Raw genomic sequence first — 15,197 nt, forward strand, 5'->3', positions numbered from 1 at the left:
GGACTAGCCGTACCCGCGCATCCGCAAAATCAAAGTCAATTTCATCCTACAAATCCTTCGAAGAGATTCGGGATGGATGACGACGACTCGAAAACGAAGACCCAGCGAGGTTACACATCACAGGGAGAAAAAAAAAAAAAAAAAAAAAAAAAAAAGGACGGAGAGTCGTGTGTAGCTGTGCCTGCTCGACATGTGCCGTGTCCTCTTTTCGCAAACCCTGATTGGTCTTTCCACACGTTTCAGATTCGACAGGGGGGTCAAGAAATGGAGATCGTCGTCCGGGAAATCCACAATTGTTTGGATTCTCTTTTCCAAAAGTCCTCCTCATTTTCGCATCTCCGATGTCGGTTGGATGGGCACGCTCAGACATTGTTTAATGTTACAATCACCTAACCAACCCCAGCAATAACGCGGTATGTATAAGAAAGAGGCCAAGGGCATCCGCAGCGGTGGAAGAGGAGCCGGGTGAGATGAGGAAAGCAGGTATGTATCAAAACTTGTGAAGCTTGTGATGGTGCCGCGGGTAAAATGCCAATGTCGATTGGATGAAACTTGTTTGAATGGCAACGCCAACGAAGCTGTGTCTGCGTCAGATCACTACGGGCCGTTTACTGGACGACGATTTGTGCGGTCCGACGAAACGAATGCGGAAGGTGTCTTTGTTCGGATTTGGCCGTTTGTCATTACATATGGCCCCGTCGCAGTCGGTCGGTCGGCTATGGTTGAGAAAGACTACATATGTACTAGTATACATACTCTAGTACCAAAGGAACGGACATGGTGTGAGTGGTGATCTAAGTGGACAAGTGGACAACGGACGGTGCCCCTGGTGATCATTTTCCCCCGTTGCATGTCGGGCATGTCCGCCCCTCGGGTCTCTTTTCTTAGCCTCCTCCATCACATGTCCCCCCATGTTTAACTAGTGTACACTATAGTGCACCGCAAAGAGAAATCAGATGGGCTCTCATTGCATGCGCAAATGTGTTTGATGATTACCTCTTATCATTTGCTCTGGTCGCCGACCACTTGTTCCAAGTCATCAAAGGCAGAATGCGCATCCAACGCAAGTTGATGTGATCCAAAGCCACGTCGGGGCATTCGCCTCCCGGTACACTAGTCCCGTCCGCGTCTGTGTTTGCGGCGGCGGCGGCGACATCATGGGTTAGGTGGTGGTTTTGCTTTCCAGCTTCCGCTCTTGTCGAGCGCCCGTTTGCGCGTTTCAACACTGGCGGATGGTGTCACAGCGGTTTCCTTTTCGAGCCCGGCCAATCCTCCCCCGCCCCATCTCATCTCATATCCACAGTCCGTCGCATTTGTGCATCGTGGAACAGAAACTCATACACACGGCAATGGCTCGGTATATAGTAGCCCCCATGTAGCAGTAGCTAGCTCACCACTCATAGGTATTATCTATCGTCGCCTTGCTCAACATAGCCCGGATAAGGTGTGCCTCTTTGTACCCCCCCTCACGTCATCCTCACCACCTGCCGCCGCCTTCGATCCCATCCATTCCCTTCAACCCTTGGAGTTTCGCTTGACTTTGGAGGGGCCGCGTTTTTCTGGAAAGATCTGCTCAGATGGTTTCCGCCCTTCCAAGTCTCCAACGGCTTTCAAACGACTTCGACGCTTCGCCTACTGCAGATCTACACATCGAAAAGGGCCCCTCATCTCCAAGCAACCCCCTTCTCATCCCGGTCCATGGTGATCCTTCGGTTGTGACGCTGTCGACTGCCCAAGGCCCTTGCAGACTGTCTGGGGACGATCGCCGTCTGTCCTGTCCTCTCTGGCCAATCCGCTCTACCCGGCTTTCCAGAATATCCACGGCCGAATCCACCAAGCGGTCACCCTTCCTCACCTTATCACCACACTGCCCCAACCCGTCATCCCGCGAGTCTGCGCGAGGGAAGGTGTTCTGGGGCAGAACGGTTGGCATTTGTTTACACGGTTGATCTTCGCTTTGAGAAAGCCTGGAAATCTCCCTTTGGCATCCATATCCTCCCTGTTTCGCTTCTTCCACCGCTCATCCTATTCTACTGTCAACTTCCTCAAACCCCCCCTCCCCTCCTTTTTCTCTAAACCTCGAACCCGGATCCCGTGGACCCCCATACTGCTTCTTCCGCCGCCGCTCCTCGAAGGAGACACGCAACATCCCTCAACTAATTATCAAGCGGGCCTGTCAAAGTCAACATTGCTCGCTAACCCCTAGATTGGGATTTGCACATGTGCTACCTCGCTACCCAGTTGTCATCAAGCATGTCGACTTTCTACCGAGAAGCTTAATCTTGCTCGCCGCCCTCGACTCTATTGTCGCTGGACAGCCAAACATCTGGGCGCACCTTTCCCCTTCCCGAAAACAGCAACACAACGGTTGCCGGCTTCCAGATTGCCCTGGTATTCTTCGTCCATCCGGCTACGGTCGTCTCGCCTCGACGTACACGGGAATTTGGTACCTGACCAATAAAACAACTCTGAGGGTTAGATCCATATACACTCCTTCTGGACACAGCAACAAGCCACCAACATTTACTTCCCAACGGACCCTCTGCTTGTGTAGCCATCGGTTCTCACACGGTTTATGCCAAAAATGCCACCTACTCTCGACTTGAGTAGGACGAGACACGCCAAAATGATCATTTCTCCGCCCCGAATCAACCTGCGGAGGGCAGCTTCTTACCACCACGACAAGGGACCCGTCTCTGCGACATCTTCCCGTTTCAACTTCGACCACCTCATGTTCTCTCCTCCTCCGTCACCAGGTCTACCGTCGCTCTCGCCCCCGCTGCGCAAACCGTCCAAAGGATTCGCGGGATTCGTCCGGCCCAGGAGGGTTGTCCGTTACATCCTTTACATATGCGGACTTGTTTTGATTTTCTACGCGCTCAAGTGGTTATACACACACAGCCCGGTGCTCCCCTTCCTTTCTCGGCCGTATGACCACTCGCTAGTGTCACGAGCCGACCTACCAGATCACCCAGCGCCCATCTTATTGACCGATTCGCGGGGCCGGACAAGCTGGACAGTTTCGATACCCCAGGGCTCGGAGTTTCCTCTTACCGCCGAGGAGTTTACGAACGTGTGTGAAAAGTGTCGGGAAACGGCGGAACGGGTGCAGCAACTGAGATCACAGAAGAGCAGCATACCACAGACATATCTCGGGTTTCTTTCCGATACGTCGGGCTCTCACTTTATCGACGTCAAGGAGGCCCATCAGGCTGGGTACCTACCTGCGCCCGCGTCCGCGGACAAAGCGCAAGACACGGTGAAGACTCTTGTGGGGGAAACCGTAGAAGAGACGATACCGAAGCCTGTGTGCGAGAAAAGCTTGACCTTTGTTCTCGAGTCAGACGATGCTGGTCTGGGAAAGACTTTAATGATGCTCTGGACGGCGTACGGGTTGGCCCAAAATGAGGGCCGCGCCTTTTTCATCGACGACAGCCGCTGGGCCTACGGGAAGTACATGGATATCTTCCAGGCACCTCCTCGCGAGGACTGCGGACCGCCTCCCAGACACGAGATGCTTCCCTGCCCACTTGAAGCTCGCCATCTAGTCGTTTCCACCTGGACAGCCATTGACCTTTTCGGTGAGCTGCTTGTCGGAGGCTCCTCTGACGACCCGCTAGAGCGACTAAAACCGTCCGCGCAAAAGAAGATGTTCAACCTCGCCCGCCTCGGCCACGATGCGCTCTTCCGTCTCAACAAAGACGACAATGTTTACGTCGACAACCGCGTCCGCGATCTCATGGCCAGGCGGATCGTGCCCAAGACGAAAGGCAAGCAAAACGGTCTGGCCATCGGTATCCACGTCCGCCGCGGCGACCGCCACCCCTTTGAGTACCAGTACCGTTCTTCTTACATGCCTGTCAACATCTACGCCGAAACCGCACGCGAGATTTTGGAAGACAAGTTCAATCACACCGGCCCGCACGGGGCCGAAGATGCCGTCGCCAAGTCCCACAGCCTCATGATTCTTGCCTCTGATGACCCCATGATCTACCAAGCCACCGAGCTCAAGGGCGCAACACTGGCGCAGGAGCGCATCAAGCTCGCCGCCAAGCAGGAGATGAAGCAGCCCGAAATCGACAGGAACGTGATGCACAAGTTCCACGATGAAGCGTTCGGCTGGGAGGGCGGCTTTTTCTCGGCCATGTTCTGGAACTTGGGCCAGTCCAGCTCGAACGCAGATGTGGAGGCTCACAAGAAAAGTCCATCGGCTGATGCGATCCGGCTTAGGAGCCTGGTGGGCCGCGCGTACATGATGGACCTGGCTGTGCTGGCGGACGCGAGTGATGTGGTGATTTGCACGGTTAGTGCTGTGGGGTGCAGGTTGCTGGCGGTCATGATGGGCTGGGAGAGTGCGATGGAGAAGGGCAATTGGGTTAATATTGATGGGGGGTATGGGTGGAGGGGGGTTTCTTCGTGATGCGGTGCCGTTATTGCGAGGCCAACGAGGGATGGACTCACATCAGATATCAGGGGACTTTTCTCGAAAGAAATGACCCCAAGAACGAAAGAACGGGTGATGGATGAGCCATAAGCAAGGAACGCCACAGCTTCTGAAGCATCAACCTCAACAACCACAACCAACAACAACCACAACCACAATCACAACAACAAACTTGCCAGTCATAGCACTTATTCTTTGCAGCTTTTCGCATTTTGGACGGCGTTCAACCAGGAGTTACACTTTCATTTTCGGGGTAACAAAAAGGGGGAAGGGGGGAGCATTGATTATTCCGGGATTCTTGGGATAGGGCACTCATGATACCACATAACACGCATTCACTCAAGCTTTTCTCTATTCCTTCGTATGGGTTTTCTTCCTTCGATGTTAGATAGAACATGTCCCGGCTTCCTGTCAGTATCAGCATTGATTTTTTTTTGTTTTCTTGCATGTCTGAACCAAGCAAGTCAATGCATTTGGTTGGTTTTGTGTAGAGTGACAAAGGGCTTAGTTGGAAAAAAACCTACCTCATAGTAGTGGAAGATACTAAGCCACCTGATTCAAACAACAAATAGATATACCTACTCTATACATACATATCTGAACCGGCAGCAACAGATTTTCGATCATAAGCCCAATCCATCAAACCATGAATCCGAATACGTTTGCGTAAACGTTTGATGACGCCATTGCACTGCCTCACTATAACAATAGCGAATTCCCCGGTTTTTTTTTTTTTTTTTTTTTTTCCTTTTATCCTTCTTCTTTTTTTCCAGGCTGGACAGATAGTGGTGGTCAGCAAAGGCGAGGGACGACGCAAGATGACTTGCTTGGGCGGGATTGAGACGAGAGCGGGAGTAGCCGCTGTGGCAAAGCACAACCTCGAATGCCAAGAGATGGCTCTATTGAACTCCAGCTTGACCCCTTTTTTAGTTTTTGACCAAGTTTCTTTCAACAAAGCACGGAATGTTAGATACTTTTGCTTGCGAGTTGGGAATTGGTGAGATGTTTGAAAGGGGTGAAGTATGTAGATGGCGGCCATTCAAGTAGTATACATATTATCATATCTGTTCATCACTGCATCTGCAATTAGGCATTCATATGTATTCATTCGTACTCGCCGCGTTCTGAAGACGCTAGAACTTCCATTCAAGTATGACACTACCCTGTCTGCATCCAATTTCCTTTGCAAGACCAAAACAGCATGGCTGAAGAGCTCCAATCGTCTCTTTCCATGGTCGAAACCGTCAGATGCGATTTCCCCCATGGCATGATCTTGGGCTGAGGTTGCCAGTGAGGCAAGGATAGGTAGTTTGGACGATCTGGAGAGGGTACGTACCGTCCAACCAAAAATCCGAATACGAATGCGTTGCTCTTATGATTGGCTGAGAGACATCAGACTGCCCAACTCCTATTCGCCCGGAGGGAAAGCTGCTCCCGAAAGGTGAGGTGGTCCCTGAGCTTCACCAAGCTGGTGAAAGTGTGCTGCTGTCACCCCAGTTTTACCACCACTGCCCTTGGTCCCTAGCTAGGTGGGTAGACCTCCCCTCCCCTATCAGCCTATCGCTAGGATAGGTCGTAGCCAGAGAGGAAAGGCTACGATAACCGCCAACCATCGACCGACTTTATAAAATCAAGTCGCGTCGCCCATCTTCTCCCCTTTTACCCCCCCTCCTCAGGCTACATTCATTTTCTTGCTTGTTTGCTGCCGGCGTCCACGACTTTGGATTCTTTCCCTCCACGCCTTCTCCCCACCTCCTTCTCCAACCATGGGCATCCTGCAAGTCGTTGCGGGACCGCTGTCCCAGCAGTTTTCCCAGCTGGGGACGGTGTCGCAAATCGGTGTCGCGATCGCCTCCTTTTTGTTTGTCGCCGTCTTCCTCAACGTTCTCCAGCAGTTCCTCTTCAAGAAGCCCAATGAGCCGCCTCTCGTCTTCCACTGGTTTCCTCTCATCGGCAGCACCATTACGTATGGTATGGACCCGCCGCGTTTCTTTAAGGAGAACAGGGAAAAGGTAAATACTCCAACCGCCTCCTGTAAGGCTACGCGCGAACTTGGCTTGCTAACGATCTCGGCGCTCGAACAGTACGGCGATTGCTTCACCTTCATCCTTCTCGGAAAGAAGACTACTGTCTACGTCGGCCCCAAGGGCAATGATTTCATCTTGAACGGCAAGATTCGCGATGTCAACGCCGAAGAGATTTACACCGTCCTTACTACCCCTGTTTTCGGCAAGGACGTCGTCTACGATTGCCCCAACTCCAAGCTTATGGAGCAGAAGAAGGTTAGCAGAGGTGACAAAATATGGAGGTGATAAACAGTCTGCTAACATACGGTTCCCACAAGTTCATGAAAATTGCGCTCACCACCGAAGCTTTCCGCCAATATGTCCCCATCATATCCGATGAGGTTACCAGCTACCTCAAGAGAACCCCCGACTTCAAGGGCAAATCCGGCATCGTCGATATTCCCCCCAAGATGGCGCAGATCACCATCTTCACCGCCTCGCACGCTCTTCAGGGCAAGGAAATTCGCGACAAGTTCGACGAGACGCTTGCCGACCTATACCACGACCTCGACATGGGTTTCTCTCCCATCAACTTCATGCTTCACTGGGCCCCTCTTCCCTGGAACAACCGCCGCGACTATGCCCAGCGTACCGTCGCTAAGATCTACATGGACACCATCAAGGAGCGTCGCGCTCGGGGCGAGACTGGCGCCCAGGACATTATGTGGCACCTGATGAACTCGACCTACAAGGGCGATGTCCCCGTTCCCGACCACGAGATTGCCCACATGATGATCGCCCTCCTCATGGCCGGCCAGCATTCTTCGTCCTCCACCAGCTCGTGGATCATGCTCCGCCTCGCCTCCCGCCCCGACATCATGGAGGATCTCTACAACGAACAAGTCAAGAACCTTGGCGCCGACCTGCCCCCACTCACCTACGAGGACCTCGCCAAGCTGCCCCTGCACGCCGCCATTGTCAAGGAAACCCTCCGCCTCCACGCCCCTATCCATTCCATCATGCGCGCCGTCAAGACGCCCATGCCCGTCCCCGGTACCAAGTACGTTATTCCGACCGACCACGTCCTCCTCGCCGCCCCTGGTGTCTCCGCTACGGACGAGTCCTACTTCCCCCAGCCCGACCTTTGGGAGCCCCACCGCTGGGAGAAGGACTCGCCCCTCGCCCCCACAATTGTCCGCAACGTCCCTAGCGAGGAGGACGATGAGAAGATCGATTACGGCTACGGTCTCGTCAGCAAGGGCGCCAACTCCCCTTATCTGCCCTTCGGCGCCGGTCGTCACCGCTGCATTGGCGAGCAGTTCGCCAATGTGCAGCTGCAGACTATCCTTGCTATTATTGTTCGTAACTTCAAGTTCAGGAACGTGGATGGTAGCGATAAGGTTATTGGTACCGACTACGCTTCGCTTTTCTCGAGGCCCCTTGAGCCGGCGAAGATTTACTGGGAGAGGAGGGAGGGTTGCCAGTTGTAAGAGACTGATGTGGTGATGAGGAAGGGTGTGGATGCTTAGATGGGCGTTCTTTGGTTTTAGTTGTTATAATTTTGGAACTGGGTCTACGGCATATAATGACGTGATTGATCAATCATGAAAAAGAGTGTTCTTGGAGGTAGGATAGAATAGAGCTCGATGGGACTTATGGGAGGAGTGTCCCGAGGAAGACTCAGGGGAAAGAAAGGGAAGTTGCATTATAACTAATACCTAATACCAACGAACGAACACGGTGGCCTCACTGTGAAGAACAGCACATCCATTCTCAAACTATCTTGTGCACGTGTTGGTTTTGTGGTTGTGGTTGTCAGAAGAAGATCTGCGAAAGTCTGAAAGGACAACATCACCAGTTCGCGTTGGTGAGTCAAACAATCCGAGTCGAGCCCGACAACCACCAAACGTGTCCTGTATCGAAATGAGTGAACAGTTGAAGGAAATGAAGCAGCAATATGCATTTCCTTTTCGGTGACTCGTTATGCTGTTCTTGATTATGACACAACTTTGGCTGACCAAATGGCTATGGGTACGTAGTTCATTCACTCGCCGCGGGTTGTCCATGGGCTGTGAAAGAAAGGCAGCTTTTAAGATCAAGGCACTTCCAATCCCCCCCTCCCCAAAAATAAGGATGTTGAGGTAGTTATAACCCCTGAGCAAATTGACGGCCATGATTTCTAGGGAATTGAAGGAGGATTGCTGAGAGGAGAGCTTAGTGAGGAATTTGCCTGTTTACTCGATCCCAGCAAACTGGTGGAAAATAGAAGGCCGGATCGAGGAGGCATGGAAGTATAAAATAGAGGATGATTGGACGCCGTCAGGACGGTTCCAAGGATTACTGATGCTGATGCCCATAGCACTCAGCTCATGAGGCCGGCGAGGAGGTGATGGTAGTTAGAGATGCTCGGAGGATGGTAGAGGTATGGCTGGAAGATCACTGCACTGAGACGTGGAGACCAATACTGCTCAGGCTTTGTGAAGGACAAGGATCTATTGAGTGGTTTTATGTCACCTAATTTTTTGGACATCGTTTTGACTGAGGTTTTGTTGACGAACTTCCTCCGCGTCCTCTGGGAGGAGGGGGATGGGAGTGAAGTGAGGAGTCATGATGAACACGAACCTTGGGGAAGTCTAGTTTGCCTGGAAATCACCAAATTGGAAAGCATATAGAGATAATTTCTTGAAAGGCCAATCTATATCCGTATCGTTGCAGATTGTCCAGCAAAGACGACGATACTATACGACCAAAGATATGCATGCCCTCTACCCATTCTGCTTTCAAGACGATGACGACGACAACGACGACGAAGAGAAGACACCCGTATAATAGATAACTCAGTTTAGCTAAAAACGCCATGCTGTGCAACAATTGTTGTCTGTGAATGTTCTGATTTCATATCATCATCGAAACAGAAATCAAACAATACAAGCCGCCCAATGTTGCTTCAAAGAAAGTCCCGAAGTTCCCTCTTTTTTGTATTTCCGTCAAAAAGCAAAACACCGGTGCTAATGCAGGATTTGAATGGGTAGAGTAGAGATGTTGATGTGTGTAGTAGTAGAAAGGTAAGGTATGTTAGGTTAGGTGGCCAGGTGGTGCGCGCCGGTGAGTTCCAATAGCCGTGGTGATAACAAACGACGTTTGCCAACACCCACACGGCTTTCTATTTTTCTCTCCTTCGCTTGATTTCTGGGTATCCAATTTTGATGTTGTCTTCACCTTCGCTCCCCCACCATACCATGTGCGATATGGTCGGTATAAAGAAAAAGAAGGTGGACAAGTTAGATCTGGCATGAGATATAGAGAGGGACCTAGCGCTCTCTTTGTCATGACAAACTGACTGTTGACGCAGCGCGCTTAAGCGGAGGCGGAAGCCTTGTTAGCCTCCTCCTGCTGCTGCTTCTCCAGGGCCTTCTTGTGGGCGAGTCTCTTCTCTTCGGCAGCGACCATATCTGAAACACAAGTTAGTTAACGGATCTATACAAGCTTGAAACAAGCACACGGGGCCAGTAAAAAAGAAAAGAAAAAAAAAAAAGCAAGAAAGAGACATACCCTGCCAGAGGTTTTGACCCTCATAGTCCTCCTTCTTGACCTTCTTCTCGATCAAGTGCTCATGGTTAGGATCGTTGGGATCAACGACCATGACGGTCTCCCACCTGCCCTTGCCGCTCTTGGCGTCGGCAGTCTCGAAGGCGGCCGTGGCGATGAGGACGGCGAGCGTCAGGCCCTGGGCGTAAACACGGGCCTGGACGAGCTTCTGACTGGCGCTGAGATACTTGTTACGGTTGACAATGGCCATGGCGGCGCCCATGGCGGCGATCCAGGAAGCAAAAACAATGCTGTAGCGGTTCTCGCGGCCCCATTCCATGAAGCGTTGGGCCGAAGTCACGTTGGCCAGGCGCTCCTGCTCGTGCTTCTTCTTGCCGGCCTCAATATAGTTCAGCATAGGGTCCTTGGCGCGCTGGAAGGTGACGCTGTATTGCTCGGCCAGGATGATGGCGCCGAAGGTACCCGCCGAGGTAACAAGGAAGGCGCGGAAGGGGAGCGAGAGCTGGCGGACAAACTGATAGCGCTTCATGCCCAACATGACACCGCCGAGACCGAGGATGAGACCGCCGGTACCACCGATCAAACCGCCCTTGACTACCTCGCGGTAGTGGGCCGCCTCCTCTTCCTTGCTGATGACCTTCATGGTTGCTGTTGGTGTCGGGTTACCTTTGGTGGTGGTGGTGGTGGTGGTGGTGGTGTTCTCGTCTTCGTCGTCGTTGGGGATGAGGAAGATGGAAGTATTGGGGGGTTATAAATTTGTGTGGGGAGGCAAGTGTGTCGTTGCTGTTAGAGGAGCGACGTCGTGGTTGTTCGTCTGAAACTGAGTTTTGAGACAAAAGATTGGGGACGGTGGCGTGAATAAGCTAAGGTAGGAACAAAACTCGCAGGGAGATTCGGATGGGATGATGTCGATTAGGCGTGCACGGAAGCGGATACGTGCGGCAGGTGTAAGATAATGTGGGGCCGCTTTGACTTGGGAGCGAATGACGCACGACCAACAAGCTGACAACGGGAATCGAAGAAAGTTGGTAGACAAACTGAAAAGCCGCAATTGATGAGCAACACTGAAAATACTGATGACGCTTATATACCGCGCCTGATAAAGACCATTGATTATAGATGCTGCCTTTAGGTGACTTGGGCTTTTTTTTTTTCGCGCGCAGATGCCCCTTTCAGTGTTTACCTCCATCTTCCGATTTTTTCCCTCTCGGAAGATTTCGCTACCGATTGCTCTCAACCTCACGCCATAGCGGATGAGGGCGACCCGGCGCTTGCGAGAGGGAGCGCGCAGCGAACGGAGCAGACTAATGATGTAATGGAAATACCGAACGATACGTGGTACGAAAAAAGCCGCTGCGTACACTAGCCGCCGCTGCCCTACGCAACAATGGGAAACCCCCGACTTCCGAAGAGGACGACGCACAATGTGACAACGGGCAGCCGGGTACCGCCGCACAGTCTGCACCATCAGCCAAAGAGGACCCTGAAAACTTCGTTGCGAGTGCCAAGCGCTGAAGATCAATGGCAGTTTGTAGTGTACATAAAGACTTTGACAGGCCGCTGCCAGATGTATACATCAACCCTGGTTTAATTGTTAGCGTGGTTCTTGCTCTACGTCCTTTTCTATGGGGGTTAACAGTACCGAGCTAACAATCAAACAAGGGGTGATGTGTATACATGTAGTATCCCCACCCATTACAGACACACAGTCCCCGGGATAAAGCCGAGTGCCACCATCACGAACACTTTACCAATGCCGAACTTCGTTATTGTCATCCGTTTCTCCTTTTGTCCATTTCGTTGATAGAACCACATATGCCGCATCTTCGTTACCGTCATACAAACCAGATAAGCCAGAAGAAACTCCCTAGACATGGTCCTACGCAAACCCTTTTTTTTATACGCACATTCCCGTTGTCTTGTAGTTACAAATGTCGCCGTTTTGCTGAACGGGATGATCCTGACACGGGAGCTGGATGACTGGCCCGACACGCTATAACCCACCTCGCAAATTTCGGACGGCGAACAAGTATTCTCGGCCCGCAAGATGTCTTCGGCGATTTGACTGATTGTCGGCTCCTCCGTCCAGTCGGAGCGGATCCTCGTCGCCAAGTTTCGTAAACAACGCCGTGTGGTACACAATGCGCGCGCAATGTACTGGCGGTATTGTAAACCGTTCTGCCGGCGACCGGGGCCCTTTTAACTTCGGGTATCGGCCATGACCGGCAGTCGGCCAGGGCACATTCGTACAGGTTGACATTTCGCGTTGACGATGTGCTGGAAATATATACAACTGCTCGCTTCCTATTCTTCGTCGAGTGAGTTATTTATTCTACCTGGAGACTCATTCGGCCAAGGTTGCGTGGGTTGTATGTGTGTGTGTGTGTGTGTGTTTGAAGCCATGCTTTCACGGTTCGTTGCCGTGTTATGATGCTGTTCAAGACCCATAAACCATTCCAAAGTTCGGATGGCGATATGTATACAACAAGTAAGGTACGTGCTCCTGCACATATACTCGATCAATATCTACTGCAGGAACGGTCAAGGTTGACAAGTTTTTGCATCATGCACTTGGATATATCGTTGCTACTGCCTTCCTTTGAGAGTCTCCTGCTTTTCCACTTGTAGAAATAATTAAGAAGACCAGAGACAGTATTATCCACATGGTCACTGAACACTTATCTTATCAGCACAAGAACTGCAGTGTTGCAAAAGCCGCCAGAAAACAGCTAGTAAACTCAACACGACAACCCTCAGAATGTAGGCTCAAGATAGGGCTCAAGGCTCTGTCCCGATGTCGTCTGAAATATAAAGGCGACAATGTAACAACCGCGAGGAAGAAGTCTGGATATTTTCCTCCCTTACCGCGGTCACCACTCACCTCCCTTTGTTTGTCTTTGGCTCCTTCCCCTCTCCCATATCCTACTCGCATGGTCACTCGCCATCAGGCTTCGAACCCCTTCCCCTATCCTCGATGACCGTAGGTGTCTTGACCACGACCAGAACAGACGAGAAGCAGTGGAGTAAACCCCCAACTGTGTTCGAAGGCGCAGCGAACTGGGAACAGTGTTTACATTGTAGCAGCGGTGGCCAGTTCGATGAAAGCCGCTTGTACTGCTGTAGCTGCTGGCTCATTGCGAGAGGACAAGGTGCTTGTGAAGGGTTTCTGCAGCATGCTTGAGTCTACTATATTGTAGCGTAGAGCCTGGAGGACGAATGCAGTTTCAATGAGTCGTGTGCGTGCGCCCTCCATCCTTGTGAAGAAAACGTTGGAGGCGTAGGTACCATGTGTGCCATGTTATAGGATTGGCAGCAAAGTCTGCACATGCAAAATGCCTGTAGCGACACGAGCCAAAGTCAGGTTGAAGTTCATGCACGTGTTTGTCTGCAAAGGGTGTGCCTGGAGTCCATTTTGTGCTTCCTCTCGTCCTGTGTCAAGACGTTGGAATTCTCAACAGGAAATAGATATCACAAGTACTTATAAAGGTGATCAATCGTTGGTGGTGTGCTCACGGTGTTACGCCAAGTACGTGCATCATCACGGCGCCGAAATGTTGAGTATGTATTCCCGCCGTGAGAGCGTACCGTTCCCGTCGTGGGTGTTCTGAATTTGGGGCGTCAGATGTGTGGGACGACACCATCAGGGAGCGCGAACCGTAACCGATGGACCCGCAGAAGAAGATGGTCACATATTGGGAACAGAGAGATGCGACGTAGCGGCCTGGGTCGAGTTTCGGGAGCTTGTCGAGTGGGCTTGTTCCAGATGCGAGTGAGTTGAAAAGAGGGGTGAACACCCACCTGGGCACACGTCTCCATCTTCCAGTCTGGATTTCAGATGGATGGAACCTCGAAGTGTTCTAGAAGATGTCGAAGAGGGGCACAGGAGAGGTTGACGCTCAGGCCATGACAATTGCCATATGTACATAGGTACACCTCGTAGTCTCATACATACTGTACCCCTCGAGCCTCTCGCCTATCGTACCGGGAATGATCTCATGCAACAAACAACGCCATCCATGGGATGATTGGAAGGTCCCCACCACGTCCACGATATTGGTATCCAACGGACGATTAGACCCTTGAACTTACAACAATCTTAGGTGGGTTGATTCTGGAGAGGGAATTGGCACTTGCTTTGCTTCGCTGTCGAATTCGTTATCTTGATTAGAGAAAAACAAAAAGTTTATGTTAAGTGGTTGCGCCTGATGAAAGACACGAGAACCATGTGTCGATGTTGCAATGTCATGTCTCGGCAGGCAGAAAGCACCGTTCGATGTCGCCATGCATCTCAAACAGTGTCTGCTTCTCGGCCGCTCGAAGCGATCACCGTACACAGTGTGAGTCTTGAGGTTTCCATACTCGGGCATTCTGGATGGGGCAGCCTCTCACTTCAGGCCAGTGGGTTCACATTCTTTTGCGGTCCGTTTTCCAGCTCTTGTGTCCTCGGATCACAAACCGACTGAAGACCTTCGTTGACCGTGACGAGCCGGCTTCTCCCACAAAGGCCTTGCGACTGGACTGGGAAAGGAGATGCCCTAGAAAGATCTAACAAGCTATGTCATGCCTGCTTTGGGCGTGGTCCGTCTTGTCTGAGTTGTCTTCGGTTTAGGGGGTCTGCCAACCTTTCCGAGAAGGCAACTAACTGTTCAGATCTACCGGACTCTTACTGGAGAGGCTCTGGATAGTTCTCATGGTGCCATTGCAGTATGAGTGGGGTGAAGGAGCAGTGAATGAGGGCTAAGACAAAACGTACTGATAAGCAAATGTCGATACCATGAATGTATGACCTGTGCAATTGTGATATGTCTTCTGCCAGAATGAGTGACGAACTTGATTGCTAACTTTTAGTGAGATGTAGTTGGTTGAGAACTGCAGCGTGGGGTCAGTGTCGTGCATATCGGCATTGTCTGCGTTTTCTGGTTGGACCATGGCTGCTGGGTAAGTGAACATCCTGACAAGGGAAGTGACATGATCAACGTTTCTGAGGCCGTACACAGTAGATTGGCAGTAGAGAGAGGAATAAGAAATGACGATATCTACTGCGTAGAGAAGGATGCTGTACACTACATAGTAGGCCGAATGGCGATACTAAACCTTGGGCAGAACCTAACCCGATCTACCTCCTGGAGATCTCGCTCGGGCCGGGTTACTTGTTTAACCCTAAACTGTTGATGAGATCCTATACTTCATCGGAAGTG

At 51.5% G+C, this 15,197-nt stretch overlaps 3 protein-coding genes across 3 annotated transcripts; 2 read left to right on the forward strand and 1 right to left on the reverse strand.

The window, feature by feature from the left end:
* Window positions 1–2,584: 2,584 nt before the first annotated feature.
* On the forward strand, window positions 2,585–4,420 carry NEUTE1DRAFT_91950 (uncharacterized protein; the record flags this gene model as incomplete). Its single annotated transcript, XM_009858356.1, has 2 exons — window positions 2,585–3,259; window positions 3,293–4,420. The coding sequence occupies 2 exons, from the start codon at window positions 2,585–2,587 to the stop codon at window positions 4,418–4,420; spliced, it is 1,803 nt and encodes a 600-aa protein (XP_009856658.1).
* Window positions 4,421–6,131: 1,711 nt separating this feature from the next.
* NEUTE1DRAFT_119039 (cytochrome P450 51) lies at window positions 6,132–8,215 on the forward strand (the record flags this gene model as incomplete). The annotated part of the gene is made up of 3 exons (XM_009858357.1): window positions 6,132–6,456; window positions 6,529–6,726; window positions 6,789–8,215. 3 exons carry the CDS (start codon window positions 6,211–6,213, stop codon window positions 7,938–7,940), a joined length of 1,596 nt encoding a protein of 531 aa, XP_009856659.1.
* Window positions 8,216–9,087: 872 nt separating this feature from the next.
* On the reverse strand, window positions 9,088–11,048 carry NEUTE1DRAFT_119041 (uncharacterized protein; the record flags this gene model as incomplete). The annotated part of the gene is made up of 2 exons (XM_009858358.1): window positions 9,088–9,902; window positions 10,003–11,048. The coding sequence occupies 2 exons, from the start codon at window positions 10,640–10,642 to the stop codon at window positions 9,808–9,810; spliced, it is 735 nt and encodes a 244-aa protein (XP_009856660.1).
* Window positions 11,049–15,197: the final 4,149 nt, after the last annotated feature.

Source organism: Neurospora tetrasperma, assembly GCF_000213175.1.
Source record: "Neurospora tetrasperma FGSC 2508 unplaced genomic scaffold NEUTE1scaffold_81, whole genome shotgun sequence".
Lineage (NCBI taxonomy): Eukaryota > Fungi > Ascomycota > Sordariomycetes > Sordariales > Sordariaceae > Neurospora > Neurospora tetrasperma.